At 38.7% G+C, this 16,070-nt stretch overlaps 1 protein-coding gene across 7 annotated transcripts in view; it reads left to right on the forward strand.

Moving 5' to 3' along the window:
• Positions 1–16,070, forward strand: part of LYRM4 (LYR motif containing 4) — an 86,189-nt gene that overhangs the window by 529 nt on the left and 69,590 nt on the right. For 5 of the 7 annotated variants that reach the window (XR_009957648.1, XR_009957649.1, XR_009957650.1 and 2 more), the window contains exon 2: positions 9,481–9,561. The exons of the other annotated variants lie outside the window; for them this stretch is intronic. Coding sequence is in view for 2 of the 5 variants with exons in the window: in XM_062570003.1 (XP_062425987.1) it covers positions 9,481–9,561 (81 nt within the window). In the remaining 3 variants the exon portion in view is untranslated. The remainder of the gene's footprint in view (positions 1–9,480; positions 9,562–16,070) is intronic. 7 annotated transcript variants of the gene reach the window in all.

Consider the following 16,070-nt stretch of genomic DNA (forward strand, 5'->3'; position numbering starts at 1 on the left):
CGCGGGCCGGGTGGCGGCCTCGGCGCCCCTCGGCGCCCCGCGCAGCCCCCCGGGGCGCGCCCAGCCCAGCCCAACCCAGCCCCGGGCGCCCCCCGCGGCGCCGAGGCGGCGTTTGGCCCTGCGGGCGCGGTGCCCCGCGGGCCCCCGCTCCGCGTCTCCTGCGGGCGGCCGGCGGGAGATACGCGCCTGTCGTTGGCCGGGCGGCGTGCCCGCGTTGATTGGGGCCCCCGTGCAAAGGGCCCGGGCCCGTCCCTGTCTCGGTATCTGCTGCGTTCGCTGGGGGCTGCTCCCCAGCAGCACCAGCGAGATTACGTTACGCCCTGGTCGGCCTTGCTGCCTACTTGGACCGCAGACAGGGAGACCCGCGAGCCAGCGCCGTCCGTAGAGAAGCACCTCCAGCGTGGCAAGAAGCATCACGCAGGGCTCAGCAGCCTTTGAACATGCATAGCCATGCTGAGCTCTGCGCCCCTTGGGGGTGAATATTCCCCAAACTGCGCGTGTGAGGGAGCAAGTGCCCTGTGAAGAAAGGCCAGAGCTGAGCTGGAGCTAATAGGCCTTCGCTGACTGGGGTTAGCTTCACTCCCTGCGCCTTCTCCAGTTGGCATGCTGTCAAGGCTTCCCTCTGCCCTTCGTTGTCCTGAGTATCCTCAGTTGCCGTTACTCCGGATAGCAGAGTTGGTTGTATGTAACAGGGTGGCTTCAGGCACATCGGATGTGGGGATGGTGGACAGTTGAGTGTAGCTTTTATCTGGGCTCTGCCATGTTTCCAGGGATGGGTTTGCGCTGGGGGTGATCGATGGAGGAGCTCAGCCCACAGCCATGGGAGAAAACAAGCCAGCCAGTGGCAGCAGCCTCACAGGCCTCCTGCGGACCCCTGCGCTGCCCCAGCCCCATTTTGATGGAGTGTAGTGATGTGGGAAACTGTTCTGATCTCTCCTCTGTAAGCCATTCCCAAAGCCTACTTCCTCACCCCACTCCCCGAAATAAATAACGAGGCTTTCAGCAGTATGGAAATTTGGGTTAAATCTCAAAGATCAGGTTACCAATCATACAACAGTGTTATAAGGTGCACTGATGAGTTTTCTGCTTAACATAATATAAAACTTTCCATTCTTTTTCTTTTAGCATTTTAATACTAGCAAATTTTAAAGCCTAGAAATCGTAAGATGCCTTGGATTTCTGCAGTCTTTCAATACCATATTGCAGTGCAAACTTTCCCTTTCCTTAAGGAATGGTCTCAGTTTCTGATGGGCCTGTCCTTAGGTGCTGTAAAACCACCAACTATATAATATCTTGTTGAGTATACAGATACAGAACAGCAATAGCAGCTTCTAGCAAGAAGCAGTTGGCATCTCTTACATGTAAAGATCTGTTGGGACCACAACAACAGTTCCCACCTTGGGAGTTCTGCCACTCCCCTAACAAAAATGGGCACTGTGCTTAAGTGCTGGGATTAGCACTTCTGCTGTGTCTCCAGGGCCGCTGTAATGTGGTCATCTAATATGGCATGGTAAACCTAATGACTTTGTAAGGAATTGACTTACAACAAAGTGGCAACAAAGTACAAACTTACTGATTCATGATTTCAGTGGCAGAATTGAAGAATATTTTATTAGCATAAACAGTACATGTTTGTAAGTGTGTGTCTGGAGCGTGATCTATTCCTTGTTGTCTCCCTATTTGATTTTTGTGATTTTGCTCTTGAAGAAGTACATACAGATGCTGATTGAGAATCGATTATTTTTGTAATTTTTCAAAGATACTGTGTATGGGGTTTTTTATTACAAATTTCATTCTACCAGCTCAACGGAGACTTTGGTACTCTAAATGTGAAGAATAATGGTAATATCTTAAAGTCACTGAGTTCAGCTCCAACAGTTTTTAGAATGATAACATATAGGATCATCTCCAGAGTTCTGCAGTAAACATTGTGGAGTGCTCTGAAGCCCAGATGTGTAGGTCAGGTTTTAACAGCAGGAGAGAATTTAGTAGACAGTAAGTAATTTCCTGTCTGCCTTTCTGCCCTGTTACACATACCTCTCTGCCCTATTGTATATGCATGTGGTCTGCACATGGAGGTGTGATCTGTACTGTAGGAAAATCGATATGTAAAGGATGATGATGTTAAGTTTTGAGCTTAAAAAAAAAGTGGTTCTAAGTATGCTGGGGTTTTTTTCTGCTTGATTAACAAAATAAGATCTTGTTAGACCTTGTAACATGAGATAATAATTACAGTCTCCACCAAATTAATTTGTTTAATGCAATAATTTTAAATGTTATTTGTGAATTAAATAATAGGTTTATTTTATGTCCCATTTTTGGTATGGAAAACAATTGAAAGAATTTATAAACCATTGCAGTGTTAAAACATTGGTTGCAAACAAGAATAGTCTGAACTCTGCAGTGACTGAGGCTCAGTAGTTAAAACTCTTGGAATACAGTGGAAGTTTTTTCTCTAGAAGGTTATTGCAGGACTGAAGACGTTCACCCAAAGAGGCTGTGGTATCTCCACTTCTGAAAGTTATCAGGACATGGGATTAGACAGTGCCATGGCTGGCCTGGCCTGGTTGGGGGTAGTCCTGCTTCAAGTGGGAAGTTTGATTAGATAAGCTCCAGAGGTTCTGTCTAACCAATATTACTATGATTCTGTGATCTGCAACCATCCCTACTGTATAAGTATCAACACTAAGTAGTAAGTTCTGGAGAATATCGTATTATACACTACTTGCTGGTCTCCTTTTAAGCTTTTTAATTTTTTGTAGTTATGAGCTACGTCAGGAGCTTCAAGTCCCTCTGTTTGAACTTCTTCTGCAAGTTTTTGTGTGTGTGTGTGTGTTTAAGGTTTTCAGTTATCTGTTATGCTTTATGTTAACTGGCAGAAGCTTTTATTTTTATATTAAAATATGTTATATAAATAACATAAAATATATATAAACGTATTTTATAATGTGTATGATGTATAATATAAAGCATTTTTATTTACGGATTTTTTTCCTGTCTGCGTAAATCATGTTGTAGTGGAAATTGGGTTTATTAGAACAGGCAATATTTGAATAGTTAATAAAACTACAGAATACAGGAGAAACAGGGAAAGAAATTTTTGTAAATATGTTTTGCATTGAAAACTAGTTAATTAAATGCAGACAACTTCATCTGAACCATGTCCTTCAAGATTTTACAACTAGTAAATCTACTTTTTGCAGATAACTGCCAACCTAACAACAAAAAACAAGCAAAATAAGTTCTACTGTTAAGAAAGATAGGCATATGCATTCAGTGTCAGTTGCTTTGCCAGGTTTGAATGGAGTAGTTGATCTGGACAAGTTGAACCTCTTATTTTGGTTTCAATTTTCTCTGAAAGTACTTAGCACTTCAACAGACTTTATTTCCATCAAGTGATTTTTGATTGTTTGCTCCTTACATTTGCAGTGTTTTAACTACTTTAAAATCTCTGACAGCACATCTGGTACCTGAATGCTATTTTTGTTTGAAAATAGAATGTCGTAAGGTGAGGCTTTAAAATACAGCTTCAGATGTGGTTTAAGAATGGCTTGATTTAAAAGGAAGACTATTTTTTTTAATGGTTTTTTTACAGTGGATAAAATCAACATGCAAAAACCTTCATTTTTAAAAATCTCAGTAGTTCCTTGTGATAAATGTTTTGGGGTCTGTTTGTTTGTTTGTTTGTTTGTTTAAAAGTTTACACGCTGCAAACAGCTCAGACTGAGGGCTTTACCCATTTGAATTGCAGCAAAGGCTTCTAGCCAAATGAGCATGTGGAAAGGAGAGCATCCACAAGGAAGATGCTTGATTGCCGTAGCAGTAGGAAGAGTGGTGTCCAGGAGTAGGTTGTTACTGCCCTAGCAGTCCAGGCTGTCCACTTCCACATGTCCTCTATCTTAAGGATTCCTCGGACCAGAGAGGGAACAAACGGTGGGAAAGATACACGTATACGTTTAGTTCGCAGTATGCAGTAAAGCTGTTGGATTTTTGCACAAGTATAGCATAAATTGAGCAGTACTTACATCATCTCAGTTTTTCAAGGAAGCATAAGACTTTTTAAATTCTACTAATAACTCTTGTGACAACATGATTCATATTAAATAAAATTCAGAAAGTATGCTTTTTTCAAATGAGGTTCTTTCTCTTCCTTTCAAGATACCTTATTTAGTCACTTTAATTGAAAATTTTACTTTGTTCTTTGTCACTGGCTTATGGAATCTGGTCATTGGTTCTCTTTCACTTTTATCACCCAGGTAATTTAACAACTACATTAGAATTTTACATATCACAGCTTGGTAAGTCAGCTGTCAGTATCATGATACTGTGTGTATTAGGGAGGAAAAAAAGACTAAAGGGTGAACTTCTTAAAAAAAAAAAATCCCCCAAACAACAGCAAGAAAATTGTAGATATGCTCTGTTAGAGAAAGCATGTAAGTGTTCTGAGTGATAGTCTATAACTGAAGTAAGAAATCCAGAAAAAATAAAATTGTCTATTCGTCCATTAGAGTTGTCTAACTCCTTTGTAGGAGAAAGATGGCTGAACTGCAGCTGTGAAATAGCATAGATTTATACCTTGGCTGTGCAAAGAAAGCAGATACTTATTTTTCCTTCTCTAGATATATGCATCAAGTGATAAACTTTCAGGTTTTTTGTAGGTTTTCTTTTTGATAAGTGTCTAGATATCTCTGTAGTCTACTTAAAAAGTGTAAGTCAACACTGCAAGCAGCCATGGTATTCCTGCCTGGGGTGCTGGGGAGTTTTGTCTCACAGGGCTCTAAACCACTGTTGTGACTTGGCAGTTGCATGACTAGAAGTCATGAATGATAGGTACTGTGTATTTGCACATCAGTTCTGTAGTACATTCATATGTACTACATAAGGTTGACCTTATTAACATTTATTTCTTTGAGGAGTTAAAATTCTGGATATTATTTCAGTGACCACCTTCCATGCAGATCTTTTGTTCCAACAATATTTTAGGGTCTCTCATATATGCTGCCTAGTTTTTATCAGAGTCATTGCATCTTTGAATATCCTTTCTCTCTTTTCTTATATAGCTCGAGGTTTGAGTGATATCTCTTTTATGAGCTCTGGGTGGTGTTGGAACTTGAAAAGGAAAATGATAATTATGTTCTGAATTGTAACGAAACATGAAAAACCTTGCACGTTTTAGGAAGATCTACAGAGGCACAAGAATGAATATGGGTTTGAATTGCCAGACTTTGGGTCTGATGATATTGAAGAATTTTTATTTGACTTCCCTATTCTACAATATACACTATGTTTTGGAAAGACAATTAAAACATTCTGTTCCTAAAATGTCAAAACAAAGCCGTTAGATACTCTAAGAACATTCTTCTCTGAAATGAAATTTAAGCCAAATGGAAACATTTTTGCAAAATGTTTTGATTTGGACAGTAATATTTCTCAACTGAAAATCATTCCATCAAAAATTTTCTTGATCTTGTTCATTAGGAGTTATCTTCTTGGATTTCAAAGTGCCAGTGGTGATTGTCATCTTCCAAATACATTCACTTTGTCCCTGTAAAATTATGCCCTTCCTAAACAGTAAAGGATAGCTACACTTAGCTGCAATTTTATTTCTTTTCTTTTCGGGGGGAGAAGAGAGTTTTAGACAGTAATGACTTGAGATGGAGAGTTTGGAGCATATGAATTTTTATAGTTGGACAACACATGAGTGGGGTCCTCCTCCAATAATTGATTAATTGACTTTGTTATTTTACTAAGGGCACCTAAATTAAGGAGATCTGATGCAGTTGTTATCCAAGTTGTTATCTAACATGCTCTAGGTGACCCTGCTTGAGCAGGGGGGTTGGACTAGATGATCTCCAGAGGTCCCTTCCAACCTTAACGATTCTGTGAAAACATTATTTGCGTTCTTTATACAGCACAGTAGAAGAGGGACATTTTTGTTTTTATCTAAGATTCAATTTTAAGTAGCATTTGTTTGAGAATCAATGACAATAATAGAAAAATCACAATTTCTGGCCATGGTTCATATCAATAGACATGTGCATATCATTTCTGGTAAGTGTAAAACACTTTGTAATGCAGTAATACTATTGAAGTGCTCTCCTAACTCACCTTCTGCTTTCCATACTCCTGGATGTGGCTTTAACATTTAGTGCCTGATAGTGCTCTTCTGTATGTCACTGCCCAGGATGAAAAGATACTGACCTTGTAATCATAAGATTTATTCAAGTTGTAATTCCAAATATTCCTTATAAGATTAGAGTTCTAGATTTAAAATAAAATAGAAGTAATTTGGCAACAAAAGAAACTGGTTGGATTTCTGTAGGTAATCAGCTGATGTTTAGAACCACAGCTGCAGTAACTCATATCTGCAAGGACATTGTCTGACTACTTCCCTGGTAGAGTTCTTCCTGTGGCTTTTGGATTTGCTCTCTTTCCATGGAAGTACAGTCCTTCGTTGCTGGCCTTTCCAAGAAACCTGCATGCGAGAAGCAAACTTTCTCTGTTGTTTTCATGCATGTGTGAATACTCAGGCCAGCCAGTCCATGATGGGTTTACACAGAGCTCTGTATGGAGGGTGTCTTCAATGTCAGAACAAATTATCTTCCTCACTCTGGCAAAAGAAAGAATGCTTTCTGAGTTATGAGGAGTACTTTTTTTTTTTTTTAAATCTTCTTGATAACTAGTGTGATAATTGTCACATTAGTGTAAAAATTTCCTGATAATTTTCAGGAAGAAAATGCCACAAATAATTCTATTACTATGATCTAATGACCATTAATTTAACTTAGATCTATTGAAATCATTTAAATAAAAACATTAATACTCTGTCAGTGTGTGCTTGCTGTTTAGCATAGTATAGAAATCGGAAACTTAGGTGCCTGAGTGACTTTCTTCGTGTTTTCAGTATGTGCATTTTATAGCTCTAGTCTGTGTGGATTTAAGTTGATAATATAGGGGGTAAAAGAAGCTTGCTTTTTTCTTTTAGTGTATGAGGAGAAGCCAGATCCTAGGCTGAGAACTTCTAACTCTAAAGTCTTGAAAGAGATGCTGACTTGAAATAACAGGCTACTTCTGTAGTTACTGGAGGAATGTGGATACTAGAAAATAAAAATAGTGCTAAACACAAAACAAGGTGCAGGTAAAGAGACTGCAGAGAGCAAGTTGTGCAATGAAGACTGCATCCGAATAGTGCATGGAAAGTAGAGGGGAAAGAACAAGATAACGTGAAACTAGACAGGAATTTCTCCGTGGGACCCTGCCTGGTTCTTAGCTTTGTAACTCCTATCTCTGCCTAAAAAAGTTAATTTTTCTATGAGATCCTTACCTGCTCTAAATTTGCTTAGCAGCTTTGTTGCCCTTTATGTTAGATAAAATATTCAGAATATCAGCATAACTGGCAGATATTTTATGAATGGTGCAGTTTAGGTAGTTGAATGCTAGATAATATATTTTTAATTGGTGTACCTATGTTTTAGATTATTATTGGAGAAAGAATAATTTGAGCTTGTTGCTTAGATGACCAAGAGGAGGGAGAAAATCAGTTTATCTGATAGGATGGGTGACTATCCTATATTCTGTGAATGTTACCTTAAAACACCTTTCTGCAGATCTTGTTAAAAGAACAGTGCAAGAGTTGAATATAGTAGATATTTCAGATGCCATCATTTATTTGCATAATTTAATTAGAGTTAAGAACAGCAGATCTAGTGGTGAAGGAAGGCTAGTAGGAACCATCGCAGTTGGTAAAGTTTTGCTTTGCATCCGAATGGAATTATTTGCAAGACAATATTCCATTCACACATCAGAATGTGTCTCAATCAGTAATCAATTCTTTTATTTACTTAAACAACATTGGACTGCTTCCTTCTCAAGAAAACTTTTTAAGTCGGTAAAGCTCAAATGAAGCATTCAAGACATAGTACAAACCTCAGTATGTCCAAAAACATTGTAGCTTTAATTACATTCTGCATGTCAAATAGAAACCTCTTGTGTTGCCTTGGAGCTAACTTCTGACTGAGTTCCGGGAAATACCTTGCAACTTTCTGACTCATATAGGATAGCACAGTGTTTTTCTAGACCAAGAAATTAGCAAATAGGTTTTCAAATTTATTTTTGTGTGTAAACTGCCTTTGAAGGGAGGAACATTTCTTGATTAATTTAAATATTTTTGTCACTACCCAAAGTAAATTGGATGTCTTACCAATACAGTAGACATCTATTTTCGCTGACCTGACTACCTTATGACATGAAAATAAATGCTCTACTGTTTTGTTTACAAAACAATAATAAAAAATGCATTTCATCTGGTCTGTAATTATACCTCTAAATGGGTTTCCTGATTTCCAGAGCTATTGAGCACATCTCTTATTAAATTTGTATGTTATTTTCAGTTAATAATTTATACCAAAAATTAATGCCTGTAATTTGCAGATTTTGAACATGAACATGAATATTTATCAAATTGATGATGGCGTCTCTACAATCATCAATTGGAACATAGGATGAACATAGTCTTACCAGCTACAGCGAGGCGGTGTTGGGCAAATAAGTGTTCTATTCCTCAATTCTTCCGTCTATGGAACAGTGGCAGTACTTATTAACCTATATGGATTTTGAGGCTTGATTGGTTTTTTCCCAGTAATTTGCTGGAATCCTTGAAGAACAGATTCTGTATCAGTGCAGCTTATTGCTGCCATTAACTAGGGACCCAGTCCTTCTGCAGCTTCTGTGGATAATTTGTTCTGAGATTGGAAACCTTTCTGCTATCCTGGAAAATGGAAGGTCATGTCATATGTCAAAATGGAAGGTAATCTGTCCTGGAGTTCTGATAAGATGTTGTACTGAAAATATTGTTATGATGAATAGGCCAGACGTCATCCATCTTTTCCTCTGCTAATATCTCATATGATAACCTTAGCCAGTACTATGCCAAGCTACTGAGTTTAAAGCTAGAGGTTAATTCCATGTTCAGAGTAATTGTTATGTGAGAGCAACTTACCTTATAGTCATGTGTCCATAGCAGTGAAAGGAGTCAGTATTTGCTATATGCTTTTTTGTTATTCACAGAAAAAGGACAAAATGTGCTGCCATTGCTCATGTGAATTAGTCTTTCTTTACATATGACTCTACCATCTGTTTTCTCTGCAACACATTATTGGCTTGAAATGTAGAACCTTCTACAATATTTGGATGCTCTATTCTGAACATACTCATATTCAAAAGGACAAGGTGATTTTTTTTCATAGTTTAGCCTCCAAGAGAGAATGTTAGGAGATTGTCTTTGTATTTGGAAAACGCTAAAAATTACTGCCCTTTCCCTAAACTTTATCTTAGACCTTTAAATTTTAACATCTGCACTTCTGTAGTTAGGCTTGAGTAGATTAAAAGAAAATATTTTGTCCTCATTTCTTTTCTTGAAGAAAGAAAATCGATCTATTTCTTTGTATTCTTGAACATTTCTGATCTCCCTTTCTGTTACAGTGGTAAGATTAAACTGCTTCACTGCACAGAGGCTCTGTCTGCAAGTTTATCGAATGACTTCTGTTTATTGGATTGGCACATGTAAGGTTTTTAATTTCTTCTCATTTTTCTGTCTGATTTTAAAAGAAATTGTATTTTGTTGTCTGGTCAGATCAAAGTATCAAATTGCATGCTGAGATCTCCAGTTTCTGGAAGTAAGAGCATATGCACTATAGTTTTAGAGGCAGAGGCCGTATTTAGCCCAGAAGAAATCTTTTGTCTGCTAGCGATAACCACTTTCAGCTTCATAAATGGAAGATAGATATTACATCCTACTTTACTTTTTTGGAGTAACTCTAGGAAAAATGATAGGAAAATGGGTATAGCTTTTTTTTCCCTTTGGTATAAAGTAGCTTTCAAGAACATTCTATTACCTTCACTTGGGATTTAGTATTACTTGGATTTACATGTTACCTCTGAACTCCAGAAGATAAATATAATAGGTCCTAAGAAACTGAATTTGTTTTGCTGGAGTTGGTAGAGGTCTCAGGTACATGTTAGCTGATGATCGTTATGCTCTTTTGCTCCAAAGATCAACAGCTGTGAACATACCATAGCTAACCAGCGTGCAAAGATTCTTGATTTATTTATATATTTTTTTAATGCTTCTTTGTGTGAACAGCACCTGGAAGTACAAGCTGCAGAGAGCCAGACAGTGCAGAAAGCAGTGGTGGATAGTTCTGGCATGATATACCAGCTGCTTGGAGATACTAGGTAATTCATGTGGATGAGGATCAGCTGTGCCTGTTTTAAGACTCAAATCTACCCATATGACATGGTCTATGAGTAAACAAGTCGGTCAACTATGCTACTCTCTTCAAATCTTGTCTCTGTTAACCTGTGGATCCTCCTGCTCTTTTATCATGTAAAAGGCTAAATCTGATTTCACATGAGGAAGAAATGACACTCAGAGCTTTTACCCGTTGTTACCTCTGGGTTGCTGTTCTACTCCTGGCTGAGGTTGGACTTTTCAGCTTTCATTTCTTTGAGGCTAGTGTTACCATTTATGAACGATTGGCTAATATTCCCATAGCCCGCATAGAAGAAAATACAGAGGGAAAAATCTAGTTCACTTGACTGGTTGTGCTCATTGACGTAGGTATTATTCATAGCATACAAAAATAATCTTCAGTTTGTTTTTTATGAGCTTCTGCTTTTGATAACATAATCACAGTAGTCTGTATCGGAGCTTCCTGATGTTTTTTGTATTGTTCAAAGGTGCTATATTTACAATCCCTAATATCTAAAAATAATATTCAGTACTCTATTATAGGCAAAAAGTAGGACAGTGATTTTGTTATGTATTCCAAATCGATTTTTTAGGCTTTAGGTTTGAGTAATGAGCTTTGTGTTTATTAGAATTTTCTGTGCTGCTAAGTATTACATTGTAATTTCAAATATCCATCATTGTTGTCAAAATTGATGTTGCAAATGTGTTAAGCTAAAGTGCAATGCTTTGCTGTAAATGAAGGAAGGTCACTGAGCCATATGGTGATGGGAGGTCCACTGGGGGATGTTTGTCACTACTGACTGAGTTTTAAAAATAAAGATTCTTGGGTAAGCTGTAAAACTGATAGAAATGGATGAGAAGATAGTCAGAGGAATAAGTCCAGTCTTCCAACTCCTGTAACTTTTAGTGTGTTGTCTGTATGCAGACAGAAAAGGTGGTTTGTTACTTGATATAGATTGTTTAATTACAAGGAGATTTATGGTTCTTGTAGTCTTTCTAATGAGATTACATTCAAATCAGATGGGATTCAGTCATTTCTTTTATTAGATTCATTTTGAATCTATCATGCTTAAGTTTTTCTTTTTAAAAATCACAAGTTTATTCAAGCAAAAATCAAGAGGTGAAATTAATAAGTATAATAATAAATAGTATAATAATAAATAGTAATTTATTACTAGAATCCAAGGATGAATTTTATGAAGTAAACCTTTGTTAGCAGTCTGTTCTGTACTCTCAAAGCTTCAGAGAACTGTTGCTGAAACAAGGTCCTTCAAAAGTCAAGACATCTCAGTCATTCATTTAAAATTGTATGCTGTCAACATATTTTTCTTCAGGTCAACCTTTCAAGTAATGGGCATGTTTATCATTTCCATATTAAAAGAATAATATAGTTACTGTGACCAAACATATTTACTGTAACCAAACATCTATTATATCAAAATCTTTAGTTTTACAAATAATGCTGTGCTTCAGAAATGTCCTATGAAAATCTCATTGTCATCTAGGCTAAACACACTGTGGTTCAACAAGTTAGAATATCTCAAAGCTTTATGCCTGATTGCTTAAAAAATAAAACTAAGGACTACTACTTCATCAAAGGCAAATCATTTTCCTCTGGCAAATGGAAAACACTTCCAACCAGCAAGGCTTTTCAGCACCCATTTGGTTTCTAAATGAACACTTACAATTGCCAAAAACCTCAGCATGGTCAGCAGTCTTCAGGATACCCATAACGTGTACTAAGCTACATCCATTCGTAGAATAGAAGACAATACCTAGCCAATGTAGAGCACAACAGTGAAAGAGAAATTTTGGCCACAGTATTGGACTAAAACTCTAATCTTGCCAGAAAAATGCAATGGAATTTGTAATGGCAATTCACAACATGCTAGGTTTTTTTCTTAAGAGCACATCTGAAATACCAGCCCAACAAATGGAATGATATTTAATCGCCTCAAAAGGAAGAAGAGAGAAATAAGTCTCATCAGGATTTGAACTGGAGGTTTCAATGAATTCTGTACCTAATAATTGGACTGCTAAGCAACTACAGTGTCCTGGTCAGCACTTGTCAGGTTCTTGGACATTAAAAGCTTAGCAGAGAGCTATTTACTATTTTAGGCCGTCAGGACACTTGTTATCTGTGGCATATACTGCTTCTGGTTCCTGCAGCACATCCTTATCTGATGCCTAATTAACTGAACAAATTGTTCAGTTGGGTCCCTCACTGGTTACCCTGTTCTAATCTCTTTTGCAATATAACATTACAGTAACAACTCCAATTAAGCTTTTAAAGAAAACCTTTCCATTAGAATATCATTACTTTTTGTTGCTATACTTAAAATAAGAAGTCATTGATTAACATTAAGTGTAAAAAATTTCTGCAGAGGGCAGTGCTTTCCAGAATGTTGGGATAAAAGAAAAAAGTATGTTTCAAAAAAATTGCAAAAATAGGAGTAGTTAACTATGCACTAGTAACAGTGGTAGCATTCTGAGCATGTGAAGGCAGAGAAGGTGTTTGAGGATAGTCAGCATCAATTTGCCAAGAGTGAATCATGCCTGACCAACCTGATTGCCTTCTGTGATAAAATGACTGGATTTGTGGATGAGAGGAGAACGGTGGATGTCATTTACCTCAGGTTCAGCAAGGCTTTTGACACTGGCGCCAACAGTGTTTTTGCATCTGAGTGCTTTGTCTCAATAGGTGAACAACTAGAAGGGTTAAAAACTGATCGGAGACTCAGGCTCAGAAGGTAGTGGTTAATGAGTCATACTCATCACTGGGAGGCTGGTAATAAGTGGGTAGTGCAGGAGTCTGTCCTGAGACCTGTCCTGTTTCACATCTTTATGAATGACCTGGGGAAGGTGATAGAGTATTTGCTCATAAAGTCTGTAGATAATACCAAGTTAAGGGGAACAGTTGATACCCTCAAAGCAGGGCTGTCATCCAGAGGGACCTAGGCAGGCTGAAGGAATAGGCCAACAGCAAGCTTATGAAACTCAGCAAGGACAAACATGAAGTCGTGCACCTGAGAAGGGAGAGGCCCAGCAACAACACAGGCTAGGGACTGACTGGCCAGAGAGCAGATCTGCTGAAAAAGGCCTGGCAATGGTGGTGGGCAGTGATCTGGGTATGAAGCAGCAGTGTGTCCTGGCAGCAAGGAAGGCCAAGAGCACCCACGTCCTGGACTGTATTGACAGCAGATTTAGGGGAGAAATTGTCCCTCTCTGCTCAGCACTCATTAGACCGCATCTAGCATACTTCATCCAATCTTGGGCCCACAGCACAGCAAAGACATTGATTAAGGGATGTGAGTTCAGCAGAGGCCCTCTGAAATGTTTGGGGGCCAGATCGCTTACCCTGTGAGGGGAGGCTGAGACACTGATGCTTGTCCAGCCAGAAGATGAGACTGCTTCAGGGACACCTAACAGCAGCCCCCCAATGCCTGTGAGGAGGTCATCAAGAAGACAGAGTAAGGCTCTCCACAGAGGTGCACATCAGGAGGATGAGAAACAGTGGGTTGAAATGCATCTTGAGTACTGCATCCAGTTCTGGGCTCCCCAGTACGAGAGAGACACGGAGCTACTGCAGAGCGTCCAGCGCAAGGATGATCCAAGGGCTGGAGCATCTGCCCTATGAGGAACGGCTGCGAGAGCTGGGCCTCTTTAGCCTGGGGAAGAGAAGACTGAGGGGGGATCTTATCAGTGTGTACAAGTACCTGAAGGGAGGGTGTCAAGGGGACAGGGACAAACTCTTTTCAGTTGTCCCGTGTGACAGGACAAGAGGCAATGGGCAGAAATTGAATCGCAGGAAGTTCCGCCTGACCGTGAGTGGGAATTTCTTCCCTGTGAGAGTGACGGAGCACTGGACCAGGTTGCCCAGAGAGGCTGTGGAGTCTCCTTCTCTGGAGATCTTCAAGGCCCGCCTGGATGCAACCCTGTCTACCATGCCCTAGGTGACCCTGCTGATCGTGGAGGTTGGACTAGATGATCTCCAGAGGTCCCTTCCAACCTTACTGATTCTATGATTCTGTTATTCTATGAATGGAAAGGGAGGGTCTAACTGATTATAAGGAAAAAGACAGTCAAGCAGTGGAGCATGTTGCCAAGGGAGGTTACACAGTTTCTGTCCTTGGAGGGTTTCAAGACCCAACTGGACAAAGATCTGAGTAATCTGATCTGAAATCAGTGCTGCTACTGCTTTGAGATTGGCCTATAGACTTCTCAGGGTCATTTCCAGCCCAAATGGTTTTGTGATCCTGTTCATCAGTAATCACGGTTGTGTTCTCTTCATTGAAATGAGTACAGACACAAACTGATAAAAGGATACAGTCAAAAAAGAAAAAAAAAAAAGTCCTCCTTTACTAAAAACAGTCACAGATTCTATACATAAATATGAGGAGGAGTTTTCATGTTTTTGATTGGTTAAAGCAAATGAAGGCAAACTGTTTTGAAATAGGCATGTGTGTTGAAATTACTTTTTTCTCTTTCGCATCTAGGACAGCCTGCTTTTACAAGGATAAGCTTATAAAACTTACTCCATTAGCAAATGGAGTAAGTTTTGAGATATGGGATGCAAAGTAGCAAGATTTGCTTTAGAAATAAAATTGTTAGCAGATCCTTGTATCTGATCATGCAGTGTGTATCGTACTATACACTGGATCACTAATAATTATTTAAAGGGTTTTAAATGTATGTTCTAGAGTTCATTAGCAAATGTCTTACTGATCATCTAAGGCTGTTCATTAGCTCAACCTTTGAAAAATAGGTATCTGAAATGCTGAAATTAATTATTTATTGGGAGAAAGAGCAAGCAATAGCTTTCATTATTATTATTATTCCCTCTCCCCCATCCTCACTATGCTATTTTTCCCTATGCCAAGAGGGCTTAGGTTCCTTGTTTTTATCCCTGTTCTATGTTCTTTTGGGGTAATCCTCTCTTATAAAGCATGTCTTGGGCTGTACTCTTCCTGATACATTTCTTGATACTTCCATAGAAACTCCTAGTATTTTCTGTAGTAGCGGAGAAACCACGTAGTGGCTTGTAGATTTTGTTCTATAGCGTTTTGCAAAGGACTTTGGCTAGGAAAAAAAGAAATTTGATTTGTGATTTATTAGAAAATCCAAAGAAATTATCCTGCATTAATGAACAGACCATGCTTGAAAGATTGTCATTACACTTTTTGTACTAAGTTTCGTAACTCTCTAACCAAAAGCAAATTTTTCTTCTTCTTTACTCTTCTCTTCTTCCCCTTCCTGCCCTTGCCTATTTGCTCTCCAGAAACAAATTCTGATTCCAGGATTAGCAGGTGTCACCTTTGTTGTACTGTAACTTGAGATGGTAGTGCTGAAAATGTGTCTAGTGATGAAGTTTGAGAAACAACCTTGCTGATAAAACATTACATCCACACCCTTATGTTATTTCTGAATTTAACAAAATAAGTCACTACCTCTTCCCTATGAAGTGTGAAGACTTGGAGAGGAATGTGTTGTTTGTATTGGCCCGAAGTGACAAAGTGAGTCTTTTTACCTCTCAGTTTCAAACAATTCTGTCTGTCTGTCTGCCTTCTGAAGTAGCTCTGTGTATGAAAGCATTATTGATATCTGACCAAAGAATAAAAGTTTAATGTAACCTAAAATGAATTTTTTTGCAGATTTTTTTATTCTGAAACTTTCCATTATTAAATTATATGTAATTCTGAAAATTAGTTCAGGGAGAGAAATCTCATCCAGTGCTTGTTTTGCCAAGATAGTGGGAAATTCTGAAAATTCAAGTTGTCGCTACATTAAATTAATAGAGCTCAGTTGGAGGGAGAGGTGGTAA

The sequence above is a fragment of the Rhea pennata genome, chromosome 2, assembly GCF_028389875.1.
Source record: "Rhea pennata isolate bPtePen1 chromosome 2, bPtePen1.pri, whole genome shotgun sequence".
Taxonomy (NCBI): Eukaryota; Metazoa; Chordata; class Aves; order Rheiformes; family Rheidae; genus Rhea; species Rhea pennata.